Here is a 20,080-nt window from a genome sequence, read left to right as displayed (position 1 = left end):
TCTGCATATTCTTACAGTCAACTCCTTAAACAATTCCTTCTCTTAATGCTAAAGATAGAACACATTTCTTTTTTCTCCAGCTTTTTCTAGACAAATTTCTCTGGCTGATTGCTAAGGTTAGTCTTTCTTCTAGTTAGCATTGCCACTTCAAGGGCCAAATAGGGTACAATATATCCAGGTTACTCATATGGTTTCATATAGTTGCATTAGGTAACAGTAACAGAGTTGGAAGGGACCTTGGAGGTCATATAGTCCAACCCGCTGTTCATGCAGGAGACCTGTACTAGGGATTCGAACCGCCGAACTGCCGACTTTTCTGATTGACAAGCTCAGTGTCTTAGCCACTGAGCCACCTAGTCAGGCAAACTCCAAGCAGAGGCCGTGCTCCCTTGCCAACCATGACATAACATTAAAAGACCATGAATGAGGAATATTCTTGCAACCATCTTGTAATAATCACTTCCCTAAGTCCTTTTTATTCTTTAAAATCCTTAATTAAAAAGGATAAGATGCAATGTGTGTGTGTATGCATAAATATGTGTGTGTATGTGTATATATATGTGTGTGTGTATGCACACTTACATATATATACATACATATACACACACACATATATGCACACAAACACATATACTTCTGTCTTACTATTGCAGTACCATTGAGAGTGTCCTGACATATGGCATTCTTGCATGGTATGGGAGCAGCTCTGAGCGGACAAAAGAGCTCTACAGAGAATCATTAAAACTGCCCAGAATATCATCGGACTCCAGCTACCAGCCCTGGATGACATCTTCTAATCTCGCTGTTTGAGAAAGTTGCATAATATTCTCAGAGACTCTTCCCATCCTTTTTCCCATCCCAATGTTTTTTTTAATTCCAAAGCTTCGAAACAGTGAAAGTTACTGAGTGGAAAATGGAATTTTATTTAATATTATATTCTTGATTAAGTAGGAGGCCAAATTGTTTATAAAGAATCATTTTAAAAATATTATTTGCAATTCATCAGTTTGAAATAATTGTGGAAAAATGTGAAAAGAAAAATAAACTATTACCCAGAGAAATGTATGAAATGTCAGACATCACTATACAGTAATTCATATTTTATTTACCGTATTTTCCGGCATATAAGACAACTTTTTAACACATGAAAATCTTCTCAAAAGTCGGGAGTTGTCTTATATGCCGGGTGTCGTTCTCCTGTAACCAGGCAGACCAGCCCGAAAGGCTCTGATGAGCCTTAAATGGCTCTGGCGATCCAAGCTCTGACTATCTGCTAATCAGGCAACTCAGCTGGGATCGCCAGAGCTATGTAAAAGAAAAAAACTTTTTTTCTTTCACATGGCTCTGGTGATCCAAGCTCTGACGATCTGCTAATCAGGCAACTCAGCTGGGATCGCCAGAGCCATGGAGAAGGAAAGAAGTTTTCCCCCTCCAGCTTGCTTACCTTAGCTGCTAGTCGCAACGCTTGCCTTGCTTCGCTTGCCTGAATCCATTCCATCAGCAAGCAACTCCCTGCCTGCAATGAAGCAGGCAGGGAGTTGTGGACTTCAACTCCCAGAATTCCTCAGCCAGCAAAACAAAGCTGGCTGAGGAATTCTGGGAGTTGAAGTCTACAAGTCTTAAAGTTGCCAAGGTTGGAGACCCCTGTTCTATTGGGTAAGTTTTTTTCCCCTTTGGGATCTTTAAAAAAAATAGTTAATTGGGGTTTTTTTTAGTTGTTCTTTTTTAGACCTAGCCATTAAAGTTTAGGAAATTTTAAATTTAGCTTTCATATAAAAATAAAAATAAAATAAAATAAAATAATATTTGTGCAGCTTTCTGAGATTTAGTGTGTTTTTGTAGTGTTTCACTCTAACTACACAAACACACAAAATCTCACAAAGCCGTATGTGGAATTTTGTGTGTGTAAAGTGTGAAAGTTGGGTTTTTGGGCTTTTTGTGGCTGTGTGAGGTTCCTGCCAGTTGTGTTGTGTTGTGTTGTGTGTGTGTAAAGTGTTGTTGTAAAGTGTTGTATTGTGTTGTGTGTGTGTAAAGTGTGTGTAAAGTTGTTTTTTTTGGGCTTTTTGTGACTGTGTGAGGTTCCTGCTTGTTGCAGGGGCCAGTTTGGTCTAGCACAGCTGCTTTTACATTGTGGGTGAGCCAGTTGATGTTTTTTAATTTTTATTTGGTGTGCGTTGGAAGAGGGGTAGTCTTATACGGCGAGTATAGCCCAAACCCTATATTTTAACTGGAAAATTCGGGGGTCGTCTTATACGCCCAGTCGTCTTATACGCTGGAAAATACGGTACTACAAACAAATATTTGGAAGAAATAAACAAAAAAACCCGTATCATTTTGTAAGCCAGTGAATGAAAACATGGATTTTGATATCACTGAAATAAGCATATAATATAAACAGTCATGTACAAAAAATTCCGTAGCAAAAGATAAATGTTGTGAAGTCAAAGATATGCAGTTAGTCAATCACGTTATGTTCTGCTTCTTATTAGCCCCTTCTTTGCCTTTTAAAGGTCTATTTTTTAAACCAGAAATGTCAGGTTATCTGGAACAGAAATGTACAATAAAATGTGTCCCTTGGCCTACTGATCAATTAATCTTTCAACTACAGCCAGAAAACTGGATGAGCCATGAAAAGGTTATTATATATCGTTACCTTGTGTATAATGGTCAGACATTCATTATCCTCACTGGAGTTTAAACAAAGGTGGTAGGAGGAATCAAGCAAAATCCAAAATAAATTGCACATTTTCTGAAACACTTTAGCAGCCTGGTGACTTTAGTGACTTTTGTTCTATGACCTTCACATTTCACACCTATATTACTCAGGAATCCACCGTTGAAAAAATATAAATTCTCAAAGAAAAGCACATATACTATCAGCTGAAAAGCAAACAAAAAGAACTAATGTCCTGTAACTAAAAAAATTTTCAAACAAAATCACAGTAGTTTAGTTTCTCAGCTACTCATGGGATCCCAAATAGATTTTTCAAAAAATGCTAGTCCCTTAACAGCCTCCTAATTTACAGACTATCCCTAGTAAACAAATATACTAGAACTTGCTTTATTAGGTTATCTGGCATTCTTCAGATGTGCTGGGTTACATCTGAAAAGATGTGCTGAAGCACATCTTTTCTGGACCGAGTGCCCAAAGTGTGCGGGCGTGGGTGCCCAAATCTCCAAAATGAATGCCTGCGCAGTAGGTTGTAAGATTCAAGAGCATTGGCAAGATTTTCTGACAATCACTATCCCAAGGCCAGTATTTCTCAACTTTGAGATATGTGGACTTCAACTCCCAGAATTCCGCCACCAGCATGCTGAAGATCACTCATCTTAAAATTGCTATGGTTGAGAAGCATTGCCTTGGGCTAAATTTTATAACTTCAATGCAATAATCCCCTACAACAGGATTTACAGAAATCATAGAAGTAAAAAAATAAGTGAGAAGGCTAATGCAAAATAAATAAAAGGAAAAATGAGAACTATTGCTACCAGTTATTGATATTGGCATTGCTTTGGTTGCTCCTGAGAGAATGACCAAGATCTTCCATCTCTAAAAGAGGGAAACATTTCATATGACTGAAATAAATCTACGAAATTGACAAGGAATCCTCTCAAAACTATAATTTCAGGCCAGTCAGTGATGTCTTTCCAACTGGAATATTAGATCAGTTGTGACTGAGAATGTAACAGTATTTTCCATGTAGAGATTTTAGACAGACAGACAGACCTACGACATTGGCCTAGTACAGATAGGCCTCGACTTACAACAGTTCGTTTAGTGAAAAAAGTGACTTATGAGCGTTTTTCACACTTATGACCATTGCAGCATTCCCATAATCAGGTGATCAAAATTCAGATGCTTTACAACTGGCTCATATTTATGACGGTTGCAGTGTCCCAGGGTCATTTTATCCCCATTTGCGACCTTCTGATCAGCAAAGTCAATGGGGAAGCTAGATTTACTTAACAACCGTGCTATTAACTTAACAACTGTGGTGATTCACTTATAACAATTGTGACAAGAAAGGTCGTAAAATGAGGCAAAACTCACTTAACAAATGTCTCACTTAGCAACAGAAATGTTGGGCTCAATTGTGTCATAAGTTGAGGACTAATTGTAATGGATTTTTAATTGAAATTAAATACTGAAATTTTGGGAAATGATGATTTGTACCAATTGTAATAATGCCATGAAACTAAATTGTTCCCTTTTCTGTACTATATTTAGGTGGTTACCATTTTTCATTTGTGGGTAAGGTCAGTTACTGTGTATTATTTCTCTTTGAACCTTTATAGTCTGTGCCAGAAACAATGATGCTGAAGAGAAAGGAAAAAGGATCTCTAGGGATATGGAGAACATAAACTATAATATAAAGAGATGAAACAGACTGGTCCTGTTCTTGCAATATATTACTCTCAAATTTTTAAGGGTGTCTTACAATCGCCTGAAAGTTGGATTGCTATTTAGGAAGTCTATACTTGGAAAGGGATTCAGAGGAAAAAAACAAATGGAATCACTCATAGCCTGGAAAAAAAACCTCTGCAAACAACATAGATTTATGAGTTAATAAAATGTTGCTAATTCTGCCAACAGGAAAGAGAAGAATCTTGACATGTACTTTGCATTTAAAACTTCAACTTTCTCCAAAAATCTAGCTTCCCGGCATCTTCCAATGAACTCTAACCTCAATAGATGAAGGCTAATTGACTACCAGCTGTTCTTATATCTCCATCTGGGGTAAACCTTGCTACTCTTTTCATTCTAAGTCAGCAACAATTTGACAAGGACTTTAAAACTGTAAGGATGATTATTTCTGTATATGTATAAACTATAAATGCACATACCGGTAAATGAAAAGAGACTACAGTAGTATAAGTAATTGCAAGTGAGAATTGAGAACCAGAAAGGGACCGCAAATAATTCATTTAGCTTTATGACCCATAAGCTCTGGACATTAGGATTCCAGCATGGATTGACCATAATAAAATGGAGGCAGGCAGAAGGATCTGCATCACCTCAGGGATTTATATAGTTCTGTAAGATTTCAATGGTAACTGAGCATTGTGGAATAATCCTCATAAGGAAGGGTAGTCTTACATCCTATCCCAACCAGTGGCAAATACATTCATTGAAGCACCATTGGCTTATGACTTAAGAAGATATGAATGGATAAAGATTGATGAACCACATTGAATAATTCTGTTGCTTTGCTTTTGTGTTATCTTCTCCTGCACTAATGTGCACTAACCTGAGCAGACAATCTCCTGAGGCAGCAAGACACTAAAACATATCCCTAGCAACTCTGTCTAATTTGGACACATGCCTCTCTTTTCATCCACTGAGAAAACAATGTGACTGACTAGATAATCTGAGGTGATTTATGCCAGAACTGAGGAATGCATGAAAGGGTCAGGTGTATTGTAACCTGGAATTACTACCTACATTGCTTCTTCACTTTGTCCTACCGACTGCTGAGGTTGGTTCCTTAGTGTCCTAAGCTGTCAATGATGAGATTTCACAGGAAAACTGTGGCAAAAGGATTTTGATGGGTATCCTGAGAAAAATATAGCTTCAGAATGCCTGTCATTTTATCTAGCTCTTATCAGTGCTGTCTCATCAATGAGTTATAACTGTTCATTATAGATTGACAACGTAAAATTCCGGAATCTTGAAGCCCATAGAAAGACATGCTAGATAGCAATATTTAAAAGAAATAGATATATATTCATCCATGAAAAATATCTTACAGAATGTGACTGTAGAGTAACTGGTGTTGAAGTGCGTTCAATGTTCTTTATGAGTGGTTTCACAAATCCCAAAATATTTTGCATTCTTTATCCCAGGCCATAACGGCTTCATTCCAAATTTCGTACTAAAATCTGCATGCAAAGCAATTCAGATTAAAGCATGTTCCTATTGGATCCAGATTCCAAGAGCCAAAAGATGAAATGTCAGGTGGGTCATAAACTGCTATAATTCACATCCTGGCTTAAAAAAAAATCCCAAACATATGGAATGGGTTATTCGTAGTAAAAAGGGAAATCCTCACTTCAGAAATAACAGACCAAACATCAGATGATAACTTGGTTTTGGCTTTCTCTTTTGCCTCTAACTTTACTAGCAGATTTGTGTATCACTTTGCAAAAAAATAAAAATAAAAAAAGGAAAACTTACAGTGTTTAAAATCTGAAATGGCATTTATTTTCTTTTTTATTATTTACCTTTATCTACTTCATTTGTCATGTTCCAATGTGACGTAGGTATTAAATCAGCGGTAGCTGACACATTTGTTCCTGAAAGAAAAGAGAAAAAAGTCAACACATAAACATTGTATAAACTAGGGAATATAGAACTCACATATTTTGACAAGACACTTTTACATGCCAAAAATACATGCTCTAGTTGTTTAGATCTCATGAGTATACTGTATTGCCAGAATTGTTCGGAAGATACAATAAATGCAAAGACTGTTTATTGAAAAAACCCAATAATGTCTGGAGATTTCCTGATTGTTTAAAGAAACAAATCAGTAAATATCTGAAATGGCAAACCAGATAATTTGGGAGAGTTCAGGTTTTTCTATTTATTTTTGGCAACAGAATACTACTGCGGCATTAATTAATTACTGTGTGTTGAAAAAATGGGAATTATAGAAATGAAAGAAAAAAAATGCAATTAGTCTTTCAGTTTTAAAAATGTAACGAGAGGAATTCTAAGAATGGGTAGATGGGAGAGGGTGGAGTGACAGATAATCTGCCCTACCTCAGAATCTGCTCCAATAATACTGGCCAATATAGGCAACTGGGGTAGGGACGATGGATAGGTTTCTTTGTACTTTGGGGAATTTAACTACACCAGTCTAAAGCTCCTTGGAAGAAATTTAAAAGAATACTGATCTGTTGGACCCTGTTTTTTTTCAACACTCAACTGTTGATTCTATAGAACAGAGGTGTCAAACTGGCGGCCTGGAGGTCAGATGTGTCACGCACAGGCCACGCCCACCCCAGCTCCACGAATGGGAAAAAAGTTACGAAACATCCTATGACAGCAACATGACGCCATGAGTTTGACACCTGTGCTATAGAGAATGTGGTTGTACTCAAATGTGAATGCTCATGTTTTTACTTTTTAAAAATGTACATCGAGATTGCGGCAAAAGGAGATCACTTCAGTACACAATTGTACTGTTTTGATAGTGTAATTTAAACAATAATAATTGAAATATTAAAATGTTGAGCAAGTATATTCATAGAAGAAGAATTATGATATTATAAGCATGGGCCAGTTCTGTACATTTATCTGTGCACTGGGTTTTTTGAACACTTGAACTTGACAATCTGTATTAACCAAAGATACTATCAGCATTTTTTTTTATTTCAAAATGCCCCACAAATGAATTAGGTAGAAGAAACATTTATTTTAGCTACTGGCAGTGAGTATAAAAATACATTTAATTTGTATAGATTTCATGGTTTAAGTAACTCATGTTTCTACTATATTTTATAGAACAAGGGGGGAAGAAAACAGCAGTAAATCACATAACATACCTTTATTATTATATATATTAAATAAACATATATATTAAATAAACATATATATTAAATAAACTAGTATATATATATATATATATATATATATATATTTGTCTTTTCCCCCCCCCTTTTTCGTAGGCTTTTATGTGCATATTCTTTCTAGCCAGGTTTTACCTACGTAAACTAAGTTGTTCTACAGCCCTGGTTCTGTGAAATCTCATTCACAAGTTTCTGGGCCAAAAAAATTCTGGGCCAAAAATATTTTGTATTTTTTATTCTCAGTTACCAGTTCATTTTTACTGCACGTTGTATATTTTAACAATATATATTAAGTGTTTTTCTGTCGAAGCACCTGGTTTACCCCAATATGGGACGGAGCATACTGCTTCCCTTTCACCTTTCAGTTCCAATCCAGGAGCCCTCAAGCAGTTGCATTCACGACAAACCATTTTTATACCAAATTTGTATATTGTACAAATTTACAATATACAATTTGTATATAAAATCTGCTAGTTCCACATGAATTGTCTTCGATATTATTAGTATATTGAGGAACCAAGTTATTTGGAAGCAGATCGTATTTGCTTTTGCTTCTGACTTTTTTTTACACTTTGCATGATGATGTTAACACCAAAAGGAAATTGTGTGATGGCTAGTATAGGTCGCAAGACATCTTGTGGCTAAGGTGCTACAAGAGTCTTTGTGGATTTTCCTGCAAAAAGGAAGGAATAACATAGCTGGAAACCATAATTTATACAATTCGTAAGAACCTATGATACAGATTTTGTTTAAGTAGGCATAACTGTCTTTTACTAATGTCTTGGACATTAAACAGGAAGTAGGTCTGATCTATATGCATCTCTAAAACTTTAATGGGTCCTTCAATTAGGATTATAGAGTTTTAAATATAAAACTTAAAAAGTCCGATATAAAGCAAGCAAGCAAGCAAACAAACAAACAAACACCAACCCTTATTTGAGAACATAGAACCAACCACATTAGGATTTTCATCAGCTATTATGAAGCATAGTACAAAGTTATATTTTGCTTAGATTTTTGTTTCAGACTGGAATGCTTTATCCAGGAATGAGAACACACACAGAGCTACGAGTCTTTTAAAGCTCACAAGCCTCCCCAAAGTGTGAGTAAGTTTGGAGATGTGCTTTAGTGGATGAACTCTGCAGTCAATCATTCCTGAAATGCACAAAAAAGAGGTACTTGGCAAAATTGCACTGCTTTAAACCACACTGCTATGTCCTTAATCCACACCAGGTGTGAAGATATTAAAAATTCTGGATGTGATATTAGCAAGCAGGGCAGAGATTATAAATGCTCTGTGAATTTTTATGCTCATTTTATCTATTTATATATAAATCAAATTACTATTGGTAGCCTACAGGCTGAAAGTTGAAATACCCATGGACAGTTTAAAATCCATCAAAACAATCACAACGATAACAATAACTTACATCAACACCCACAAAGAAATGTAACAATACAACAATTACAAAAAAAGACGGAATTGAGTAGACACCTATAAAATCTGCAAATGACATAATTGGGAAAGATGGCTAACTTTAGATGAGAGATGATATAGCAGTAACCAAAATGAATAGGATGGAATTTACCACACAGAAATATAAAGTTCTGCATCACAATGGGGAAACTATAAGGCACAAGTATAGGAATTGGGAGACCTTGGTTGTATTATTTAGGTGTACTTATTGGCCACAAGTCAAACATGAGCCAGTAGTATGGCTCAACTGCACAAAAAGACAAATGCTTTCTTGGAGTGCATTAACAGAAGCACAGTGTCCAGGTCATGGAAAGTAATTGTTTGCCTTGGGTCAGAACCCATTTGAAGAATCATGTCCAGTTCTGGCCACCAAAATTCAAAGGGACCCTGAAAAGTTGAAGGAAATACAAAGGTGAATTACGAAGATGATGAATGGTCTGGAAACCACACTTATCGATTAAAGGGACTTGGCATGCTTAGTATACTGAAAATACAACTGAGGAAGAATGTGACAAGTCTTCAAATATCTGAAAAGCTATCACAGAGAAAACAGAATAGTCTTATTATCTATTGTTCCACTACCACAAGAAAATAGGTACAGAAGAAACATCAGGAGAAAGTGTGTTAGCTGTCAACCATTGGAAGAAGTTGCCACAAGAAAAGGTGAGTTCTTTTTCTTTAGAGACCTGAATAATAATCTGTTTAACTGAACCTGGGTGGCATTTTGTCAGAGGTTCTCTAGTGGATTCTGCAAGTTCTAGTGGACTTGCACAACTCCACAATCCTTTGCAAGTCTCTCGAGTGTAGATTAACGATAACTTTCAGTTTTCACCTAAACTTTCCTTAAAAAATAAAAAAAGAAAAACTTTAGCTCTTCTAATCTGTAGAGACTCTCAACCATCCAGGTCATGGTTGTCCCAAAGGTGCTTTTTCAGGAGGCAACTTGACTTTCTTGTTTTTTCTTTTGAAGATATGTACATGCGCAAACACCCGTTGCTCACGTGAGTGGGGCCACAAGTGTCTGTGACACTCGCGCAAGTGGAGCTGTTCTCATGCACACATGCGCATGCACCAGCCAGCTACTCATGCGGCCCGGTGGCCAATAGTAGTGGGCTACGGCCCACAGGTTGGGGACCCCCGTTTTAGAATACATAATTTAAAGAAAACCATTGCACATACTGTTTTGCTAGTTCGTATTTGAAAAAAATCTAACTATTAATAAGTACAGTTTGGAAAAGAAGTAGCTTGTTTTGGAAGGAAGTGATCATTGTTTCATTAAAAAATAAAAACAGGATTTTAATGAACCTGGGTTAGGGCAGTAGTTGAAAAATACTTGGAAAAAAAATAGTGATAGCAGCATGGCAGAAGTTCATTGCTGTTTAAACTCATATCTATACAGTATAGTTAAGGCCTACTTTTCTGGGAGAAAGTACTGTTGTGCACAAACTCTTTCTAGAGATATTTAAGCCATTTAACCCTATAGTAATAGTGCAATTTAACTATTAAAAATATGTCACTCTAAATTTATAGTTCTTCTCTCTTCTATGAAGAACATTCTTTCCATGTGTACTATTGACTGACACTTGCTCTGTCAGTGTACTTCTTACAATACATAAGAAAAAATTCTTAAGTATTGTGGTAAAATACTTTTTGTGGAAAGGAAGATAGGTATCTTATGTCCTGCCTAGAGAGCACAACCTAAGATTTAATTGCGAGCTATAGGTAAATTCATCAAACAAACAAGCTGAATGAAGCCAAGGAAAAAAGGTTTTCAATTTTTTTTCTGGAAAAATAGAATTTAGGCTTCAGATCTACCCACTGAGAAATAACTGAGACATATATAGTGTAACAATCTTAAAACGAAGTCTGTCAGGCCTGTTATCTAGATCTTTCTGCCCTATTAAAAATGATGGATCCGTTCTCTGATTCTATCTGAATTTTTTATATTAAATGTGTAACCAGGCACAACATATAAGCTTAAGGGGAAGAACGCTGTGTAGTTGAAAGTTCACTTGTATGTGTTTACTGAAATGCAAAATAGTGTCAAACAACAGGACATACAGAAGCAGATGGAGAAGTATATTTGTACAGATGGAGAAATATTTGTACTGCCAAATAGGTCTCAATGTGTTTTGAAGAGAATACCTTTTGTTATGTCAGGAGAATATTTCCATACAAGCAACATTCAAAATTTTGGGACCTGCTTTGATATAGACGCATATCTATTTTTTTTCTTTATGAAATGTAAAAAAGTTTATACTTATAGTGTGAAAGTGAAGTAAATAGTCCTTTCTCCTCAATAATCCCAAGCATGGCCCAATTATACCCTTTACTGTACTCATTCTTCTTCCCAAGAAATTCTTTCAGGCTTTACAATCTTACAATTTACACTAATGTCTCCAAAATGAAGGAAACATTGCAGGAGGCTGGATCATTTTCCAGACATACCACATGAATGAGTGGCAAAACTGCAAAAACAGAGAGCCAGAATATATTCAATACATCAAGATAATTATACTGATGAGACTAACTTCATTTCATTTTGGTTTTCTTGTTCACCAGTATCGACTGAATACAATGAATCCTGAATACAATAACTTAATGCAGTCCAATTCTCAAGATATTCTATTACTATTGTTTTTGTTAGTTGCAAAGTTGTGTCCGACCCATCGCGACCCCATGGACAACTTTCCTCCAGGCCTTCCTGTCCTCTACCATACTCTGGAGTCCATTTAAGATCATGCCTACTACTTCAGTGACTCCATCCAGCCACCGCGTTCTCTGTCGTCCTCCTCTTCTTTTGCCCTCAATCTTTCCCAGCATTAGGCTCTTCTCCAATGAATCCTTCCTTCTCATTAGGTGGCCAAAGTATTTGAGTTTCATCTTCAGGATCTGGCCTTCTAAAGAGCAGTCAGGGTTGATCTCCTCTAGGACTGACCGGCTTGATCACCTTGCAGTCCAAGGGACTTGCAGGAGTCTTCTCCAGCACCATAGTTCAAAGGCCTCAATTCTCTGGCGCTCAGCCTTCCTTATCGTCCAACTTTCACAACCATACATTCCAACTGGGAAAACCATGGCCTTGACTATATGCACTTTTGTTGGCAGGGTGATGTCTCTGCTTTTTAGTATGCTATCTAGATTTGCCATAGCTTTCCTCCCCAGGAGCTATCTATCTATCATTGTACAGGCATCTAAATATTATGCTTTATAATTCTGAACAATAAACCATACAGAGGAGGAGGAAAATTGCCACTCAACAGAGAGCTTTGCCTCATCTTTTTCTAGAATAATTCTCATAGTTTCTCATGAATAGAAGACATAAAATACCAAGTGTATAATTTCAACATTTGTAATGGTAACTCTCAATGAATATTGATGGAAATAACAATTTCTCAATACATTTCTGGTGGTAAAAGGTAAAAGTGCCTTCTTATATCACATAGTCAGGGAGTAAAGTTTAGGATCGCATTATAAAATACAGCAACATTTCTCTCTTGTAACCACTATTTTGAAATTTCTAAAGCAATAGAAACTGTTAAAACTAAAAATGTTTTAAAACAGAGATTTGGTTGCTTTTGCTCCACAGAACAAATAATGTCAAAATATATTTTGCTGTTACAGATGTTAAGTAAATATTTTAAGCAAACTCATTTGGAGTATTTTAAAAATGATTAATTTTTAAATTAACATGTACGCTACCTAAATATTATTTTGTGAAAAGCTGAAAGATTATGTATTACATTTGCTCAAATTACATTTTCTGTCTGTGTTCTCACTGAAGCATTATAATTTACTTCGGTAGTTTCCAAATCCTTTAGAAGATTTCTGGATAGCAGGACTGCATGATGGAATGAGAAAACTATTCCAGCAATGGATATACTTTTGTTGGCAGACACCAGCACTGGATAGAATCTGAAAATTGTTTTAAAAAATAAATGATGACGAAGGATTGAATATCCATGAAAGACAACCACTGAGTTGGACAGCGAAAACATGAAAAGCATTCACTGAGAGATAAGGAAACAGATACAAAACTCTAAACAAGGTCCAAATCCCTCATCTTTGACGTTGCAAAATTATGAATACACAAGGCGTTCCAAAATACCATGGGAAGAACATTTTCTAAACATCACAGAGCCAACAGAAACATTGTTATTATGGGATAATCACATGTGCATTTGATATGAATTCCTGTATTTGTAATAAAATTTTTATAATTGTTAACATATCGATTCAGTGGGAAGGAATAATTACTGAGCATATTACATTAATGTCTCTGAGCTATTAGGTATACAGGGTTTAACTCTAAAGCCTTCCCTCCTTACATTCTTCAATGTTTACAGCAACTTAACCCTCTTCATCCATACCATGATAAACTATAATCTACATACAATTAGTAACTATTTCTCTATTGAAGATGTCTGATTTCCTGAAAATTAATGTATTTTTATGAAGACTCTTACAAACGCTGACAACAAAAATGAAGTGTAAAATTCCTAAGAAGCACAATATAATGGGTGGGGAAACCATTTTATTTTTTAGCATGACATTGAGAAATATGTGGATCTTCACTGTATGTGTCATGATTTTTAGAAAAAATGTTATGACAAACTGAACTATGGAATATTTTGTGCTGGAACTGAAGGCTGATTGCTGAGTGTGTTGAGAATGGCACCTGATGAAATTAATACATTGATTACTTAGCAAATCATTCAATATTAAGCAGGAGCAAGAGAGGGTTTTCTGAGGTCCCTTTGATTATTTAATATGTTTATGTATAAATATGTAAAGAATATTATGTTTTGATTTAGACTCCATACGTTTTAGGAAGGATAGCAACCAAGATGATAAATGATTTGAAAAGATAATTTATGAGAAACCATTGGAAGCTTGAAGAAAACTGTGGACAGACATCATAATATTTCATACATCTTAAGATACCTGTCATATAGAAGATGGGCCAGAATTATTCAGAGGTAGATCAATAAATGGGTTTTAATTGCAAAGATCTAATATTTTATGATAGTAAGAGCTTTTTCATGATGAAACAGACTTGCTTTGATAAGGGTTGGACTCTGGATACCAGAGTCCCTGGAGATATTGTTGGGGATACTAAGGGTTACTGCAATGGGCAAGTAACATTTAGATAAGATCACTGTTTCTAAACATTGGCAACTTTAAGGTGTGTGGATTTCAACTCTCAGAATTCCTTAGCCAGTTCTCTCCATGCTGACCAAGGAATTCTGGGCGCTGAAATCTACATACCTGAAACTTACCAAGGTTGAGAAACATTGGACTAGATAATCTCAATGTCTTTTTCAACACTTATGTTCTAAGATTTGTTTGTTCATTTTTTGCACTCCTGGATAGGGAGATTTTTTTGCTAAGTAATCGATGTATTAATTTCATCCGGTGCCATTCTTCTTGCAAATTCTCTCAAGCTCAATCAGGTTGGATGGTGGCCATCAGTGGACAGCCATTTTCAAGTCCCTCCAGAAATGTTCAATAGGGTTCAAGTCAGGGCTCTGGCTGTGCCACTCTAGGACATTCACAGAGTTGTCCCTAAACCACTCCTGTGTTGTCTTGGCTGTGTGCTTAGAATTGTTGTCATGTTGGAAAATGAACCTTTGGCCCAGTCTGAGGTCCTGAGCATTGGGGAACAGATTTTCATTAAGGATACTTTGCTCCATTCAGCTTTCCCTCAACCCTGACCAATCTCCCAGTCCCTGCTACTGAAAAACACCCCACAACATGATGCTACCACCACCATGCTTCACTGTTGGGATGATATTGGGCAGGTGATGAGCAGTGTCTAGTTTCCTCCAGACATAACTTTTAGAATTGAGGCCAAACAGTTCAATCTTAGTTTTATCACCCAGAGACTCTTGTTCCTCACAGTCTGAGAGTTCTTCAGGTGCTTTTTTGCAAACTCCAAGCAGCCTTTCATGTGTTTTGCACTGAGGAAAGACTTCCATCACCTCTTTCATTAAGTCCTTTCTCTCCTGATTGCTTAGTTTGACCGGGCGACCAGCTCTTGGAAGAGTCCTGGTTGTGCCAAAGTTCTTCCATTTGAAAATTATGGAAGCCACTATGCTCTTAGGAACCTTCAGCACAGTAGAAATTTTATTGTAGCCTGTCCAGATCTGTGTCTTGCAATAATCCTGTCTCTGAGCTCTGCAGGCAGTTCCTTTGACCTCATGGCTTTTGCTCTGCTACAGTATGCATTGTCAGCTGGGAGGCCTTCTATAGAGAGGTGTGGGCCTTTCCAAATCTTGTCCAATCAATGTAATTTACCATAGGTGGACTCTAATGTAGAATTTCACGTATTGTTGCAAAGGGTCTGAATACTTATGCCAATGTGATATTTCAGTTTTTTCTTTTCAATCAATTTACAGATATTTCTAAAATTCTATTTTCACTTTGTTATTATGGGGTACTGAGTGTAGATTAATGAGAAAAAATGAATTTAAACCACAGTAGAATCAGGCTGCAGCATAACAAAATTGACAAAAGTGAAGGCACTGTAAATGGTGCTCGTAATCTTGAGACTGACAAACAGCAGAAAACCCATAGCAAATTACCAAAATTCAAGAAGTCTGCTTAAAATTAATTAACTGTTTTATTCCTCAGGACATTGGATCATCATTTAGGGCAGATGGCTGTCAACCTATAGTTAAGAAACAGAACCATGGTAAAATATAGGTGAGGCAAACTATATTTCACCTGATTTTTTAAAACAATATTCTGCCAAAATAGAAAATGGTATGCCAGCCAAAGTAATTTCTGGTGAGTCATACATGGAGACTAGATCAAAACTACTTTAGGGCAAACCTGTTCTTCCTAACAAAATGAAAACCATTTCTTGTTCCTGTCTGATTTGCAGTTGGATGGTTATGCCTGCAGGCATTTATCTATTTAAACGTTTAAAGAAAAGAGAATAGTGAAAGCTTTATTCTCTACATTTAATGTGATTCAGACATGTTGGCTGGCACTGTAATAGGTTGGGACAGGAGCCTAGTCACTTTAGTGGAATTATTCTATCTGTGGCCCAGCATTCACATTGGGCTGAATTTTAGATTCCTCAGAAGTGTTGCTAAAGAGAAGAATGGCTCGGTTAAGTGGTTATTGCTACATCTGGGTGTTTCAATTATTTTACCCAATCACTTATTGTTTAAAAAATAAAAAGGGGAACTTCCCTCTGGGATGGGGAAATGCATGCTGGCAGATATAAGTCAGAAGCAATTTAAGTTTGTCCGTTGTAATGATAATTTTGTTATTCTGGTGTCATAATTGCTTGGCTTTCTTTTATTTTTTTATTCCCGGAACAGTCTCTCACTTATCTACTGTTTGTTGTAACATGGTTAATTACCCGCTTGGAGGTTCTCTCAGCATTGCCATGTAAGAGAGTTAACTCCTTTAGTGCTGGATTATATGTATTTTGTCAATCACTTATTAGAATGTACTTCTATTGCATTTTAAATCAGAGAATATATTTATGACTCTTACTCATTTAGGATGAATAAGGCCATCATATATGGCCTAAAAGCCTTTTAACCAACATCTACAATCTAGTAGTAATCCTGAATAAGAGGAGGGATGAGAAATTTTTTGGTTCTTCTGTCAAGCATCTTGATGGGAAGGATCTTTTGAAGAAACCAGGTTTAGGGTTTCAGTCAACACACCTGGGCAGACAGTAGTACAAGCTTTGCAAAGGAGACTGTTATGATCAAATGTTCAGTGTCTAATCTCCTTGCACTAGTTTGTATGTCATTGGATGCTGACCTATACCTAACCAACTACATTATAATGTTTGGAAAAGGGGCAGGGATCAATGGAAGGCTTACTACCACTTGTGTCCCTCACAGAAATGACAGGAGATGGCAATCAACCAAAGTGTCAGCATTGCTGAACCTACCAAGGAAATGGCCTTTATAAATATGCCAAATATTTACCCCAGCCCTTACAAACACCAAATATGATACAAATTTCTATTTGTTGTTGTTGTTCAGCTGCTAAGTTGTGTCTGATTCTTGTGACCCCATGGATCATAGCACACCAGACCCCCGTCTTCCACTGTCTCCCAGAATTTGCTGAAATTCATGCTCAGTGCGTTAATGACAATATATAACCATCTCATCCTCTGCCATCCTCTTCTCCCCTTTGGCCAAGTTTCTATGATAGATAGATAGATAGATAGATAGATAGATAGATAGATAGATAGACAGACAGACAGACAGACAGACAGACAGACAGACAGACAGACAGACAGACAGAACTCTTTTTCATCACATGTCCTGAAAGCCTTTAACCAACAGCTACAAGCTAGCGTAGAAAATGTAGCAGATTCTGTTATGTTTTTTGTGTATGACCTGGAACAATTCGATATAAATGTAATTAGAGTATTGATGACTATATACATTTTCTGTGAAATTAATAAAGTATGTAACAAAAGTAATAACTGTAGGTAGTCCTTGACTTACGACCATAATTGAGTCCAAACTTTCTAATGCTATGCGAGTTATTGAGTTTTGCCCCATTTTGCGATCTTTCTTGCCACAGTTGTTAAGTGACTAACTGCAGTTAAGTTAGTAACACAGTTGTTACATGAATCTGGCTTTCCCATTGATTTTGCTTGTCAGAAAGTTGCAAACGGTGATCACGTGAACCCGGAACACTGCAACTGTCATAAAAATGAACCAGTTGCCAAGTGTCCAAATTTTGATTATGTAAACATGAGGATGCTGCAATGGTCGCAAGTGTGTAAATTGGTCACGTCACTTTTTTCAGCGCCATTGTAACTTTGAATGGCCATTAAACAAATGGTTTTAAGTCTAGGACTACCTGTAGTCATCATCAGTTATTGCCAAACAATACATTCACAAGTTGCTTTTAGTCTTTTTCAGCTGCTTAATTCTTCCTATATGAAAGTTTCCTCCATTTGTCTGCAAAAATCAAAGCTTGGAGTCAAAGCAGTTTTTTCAGAAAGAGGTTACTTAAAACAAACAAACATTCTGTTAGTGCACAGGCAAGCAAATTATATTTTAAGGCTTCATATTCCTTTAAAAATATGCTTTGCAGAAAGAAATGAAGTATCAGTTAAGGGCCTTATCTATTAAATACATTTTGAACAGTTCATCTTTCAAATCTACTTAAATTAAAAATATGGTATTATGGGTTGAAAAAGTCACACAGAGTTCATGGTTTGGAATAAATAAAACATGGATGTTCTGTATTAAAAGTGTTGAAGTCTCACTTGATATGGCATTCATGATTACCCATTATTCCCGTTTGTTAAACTTTTAATAGGGCTTAAACACTGAAATCTGAAAACAAAATGCAAGGGCAAGATTTTTAAAAAATAATTCAACGTAGTCTGGATTTCATCCATTGTGTTTTCTTAGCCATTAGTCTTGTTCCTGCTCTACATCCTTGTTTGCCTCATTATTCTACATTTAATTACTAACTCCCAAAAATACACTGTTTGAAAATGTCAGTTAGTTACTGAAAGACTTCTTTAAACATTTTGTTACGATGGGAGTATAGTATTTCATATCCATGCTAGTATTTAGCAATGGCCTTGCCAACTATACAACACGTGAATGACATTTGATCAAAGAGATCAGTTTCAAATGTTTTTGAAGAATTGAAGACCTTAAATGTTACTTTTACTAAAGGTCTCCTAATGTGACTTCTATAAAAATAAAAAAGGAAAACAGAAGAATTCCTAGAAATGTTTTTACTTTAAGATGAACTTCTTAAAAAGAGTACTACAGTCAGAGGTCAAGTTGGATGGCTGAATTTAAGATGCTGGCCTTGCCACAGAATGCTACTGTGATCATTCTTCAGTAGTGGCCTTAATTGTTGTTTGATAGATTTCTAGTTGGTTTTAACTGGGTTCTTTGTGCTTTTCCATTCACAAAGAATGGATCACGCCAGGGGTGGGTTACCTTTACTACTTTACCTTTGCAGCGGGGCCGTGCACGCGCTCTTCAGCGCATGCTTAGAAGCGTTCTGATGATGTCAGGATCGGTGGACAGAGCCTCCTGCCGGTTTTACTACCGGTTCTATAAAACTGGTCCGAACCAAGGGCAACACACCACTGGATCACGCTGAACCATAGCTTCTCTACAACCATGTACTGGGGGCTCAGGCTGTTCTCCAGAATACATCACATTCCATCATGCTCACTACAATAATTTCTTTACAATTTTACTATGATGGTTTTATAAGTGAAAGTGTTGTTTTTTCAAATAGCTGCTATCTGGCTTCAGTTGCTGGAAACTTGTATTTGTTGTTGGTCCTTGTTGTTCTGTCATCTGGAAATTCCACATTTAATTATCCTGGCAATAGCCTTTACTAACATTTTACAGTGGGCAGTTTATTATCATATATTTCTTTAAACAAAATGCTGGGCTAAAGCTCTCCATGAACATAGCACAGATACACACGGTGGATATGTTCGCAGCTGCTGGATCTTTTCCATGGATCTGGATTTTGGGTGGGGGAGCATTGATTTTCAGCTTTTAAAACAACCAAAAAAATGCCGCCAATGCAGCAATGCTGTTATAATCTCTTCATGTAATAAATCAGATTAGACCTATCATTTTATCCTGCGCAGGGAGGCTTTCACTTTAATTTTCCCAATAAGCACTATCTCTATGCCATCTCTTGTAGTGGAAAGGCTTGAAGCTACCAAGAGTGATGGATGAGGTGTGGAATTTGGTAATGATGATGCATCACAGATTGACTATCAAGGTCCAGCACTTGAAAAACTATTGCAGGAAGCCAGAGGATTCAGGATACACCATCTTATATTTTGGAGGCCTGCATTCTCATGCGATTCGCTATTTATGTCAGTGGCATTAGATGAGGGAATATTTCAGTGATGGAATGCAAACACACACGGCATCCGAGCCCAGGCAACGTTAGTCCAAGTAGCATTCAGGAATTTGTCTTTGTGTAAAAAGGCAAATTTCAGTGATTACTGGTTATGCTATAATTATGGAGCTGTTGTCTTCCATGATGAGAAAA

General features: G+C 36.6%; 1 protein-coding gene across 1 annotated transcript in view; it reads right to left on the bottom strand.

Moving 5' to 3' along the window:
- ROR1 (ROR family WNT receptor 1) overlaps positions 1–20,080 on the bottom strand; it is a 163,267-nt gene that overhangs the window by 44,401 nt on the left and 98,786 nt on the right. Inside the window, exon 2 of the mRNA XM_034415250.3 lies at positions 6,223–6,294. Within this exon, the coding sequence (XP_034271141.1) occupies positions 6,223–6,294 (72 nt within the window). The remainder of the gene's footprint in view (positions 1–6,222; positions 6,295–20,080) is intronic.

Source organism: Pantherophis guttatus, chromosome 3 (genome assembly GCF_059756535.1).
Source record: "Pantherophis guttatus breed Tessera chromosome 3, ASM5975653v1, whole genome shotgun sequence".
Taxonomy (NCBI): domain Eukaryota; kingdom Metazoa; phylum Chordata; class Lepidosauria; order Squamata; family Colubridae; genus Pantherophis; species Pantherophis guttatus.
The sequence above is the reverse complement of the archived record's forward strand: the minus strand, read 5'-3'. Positions and strand labels throughout refer to the sequence as shown.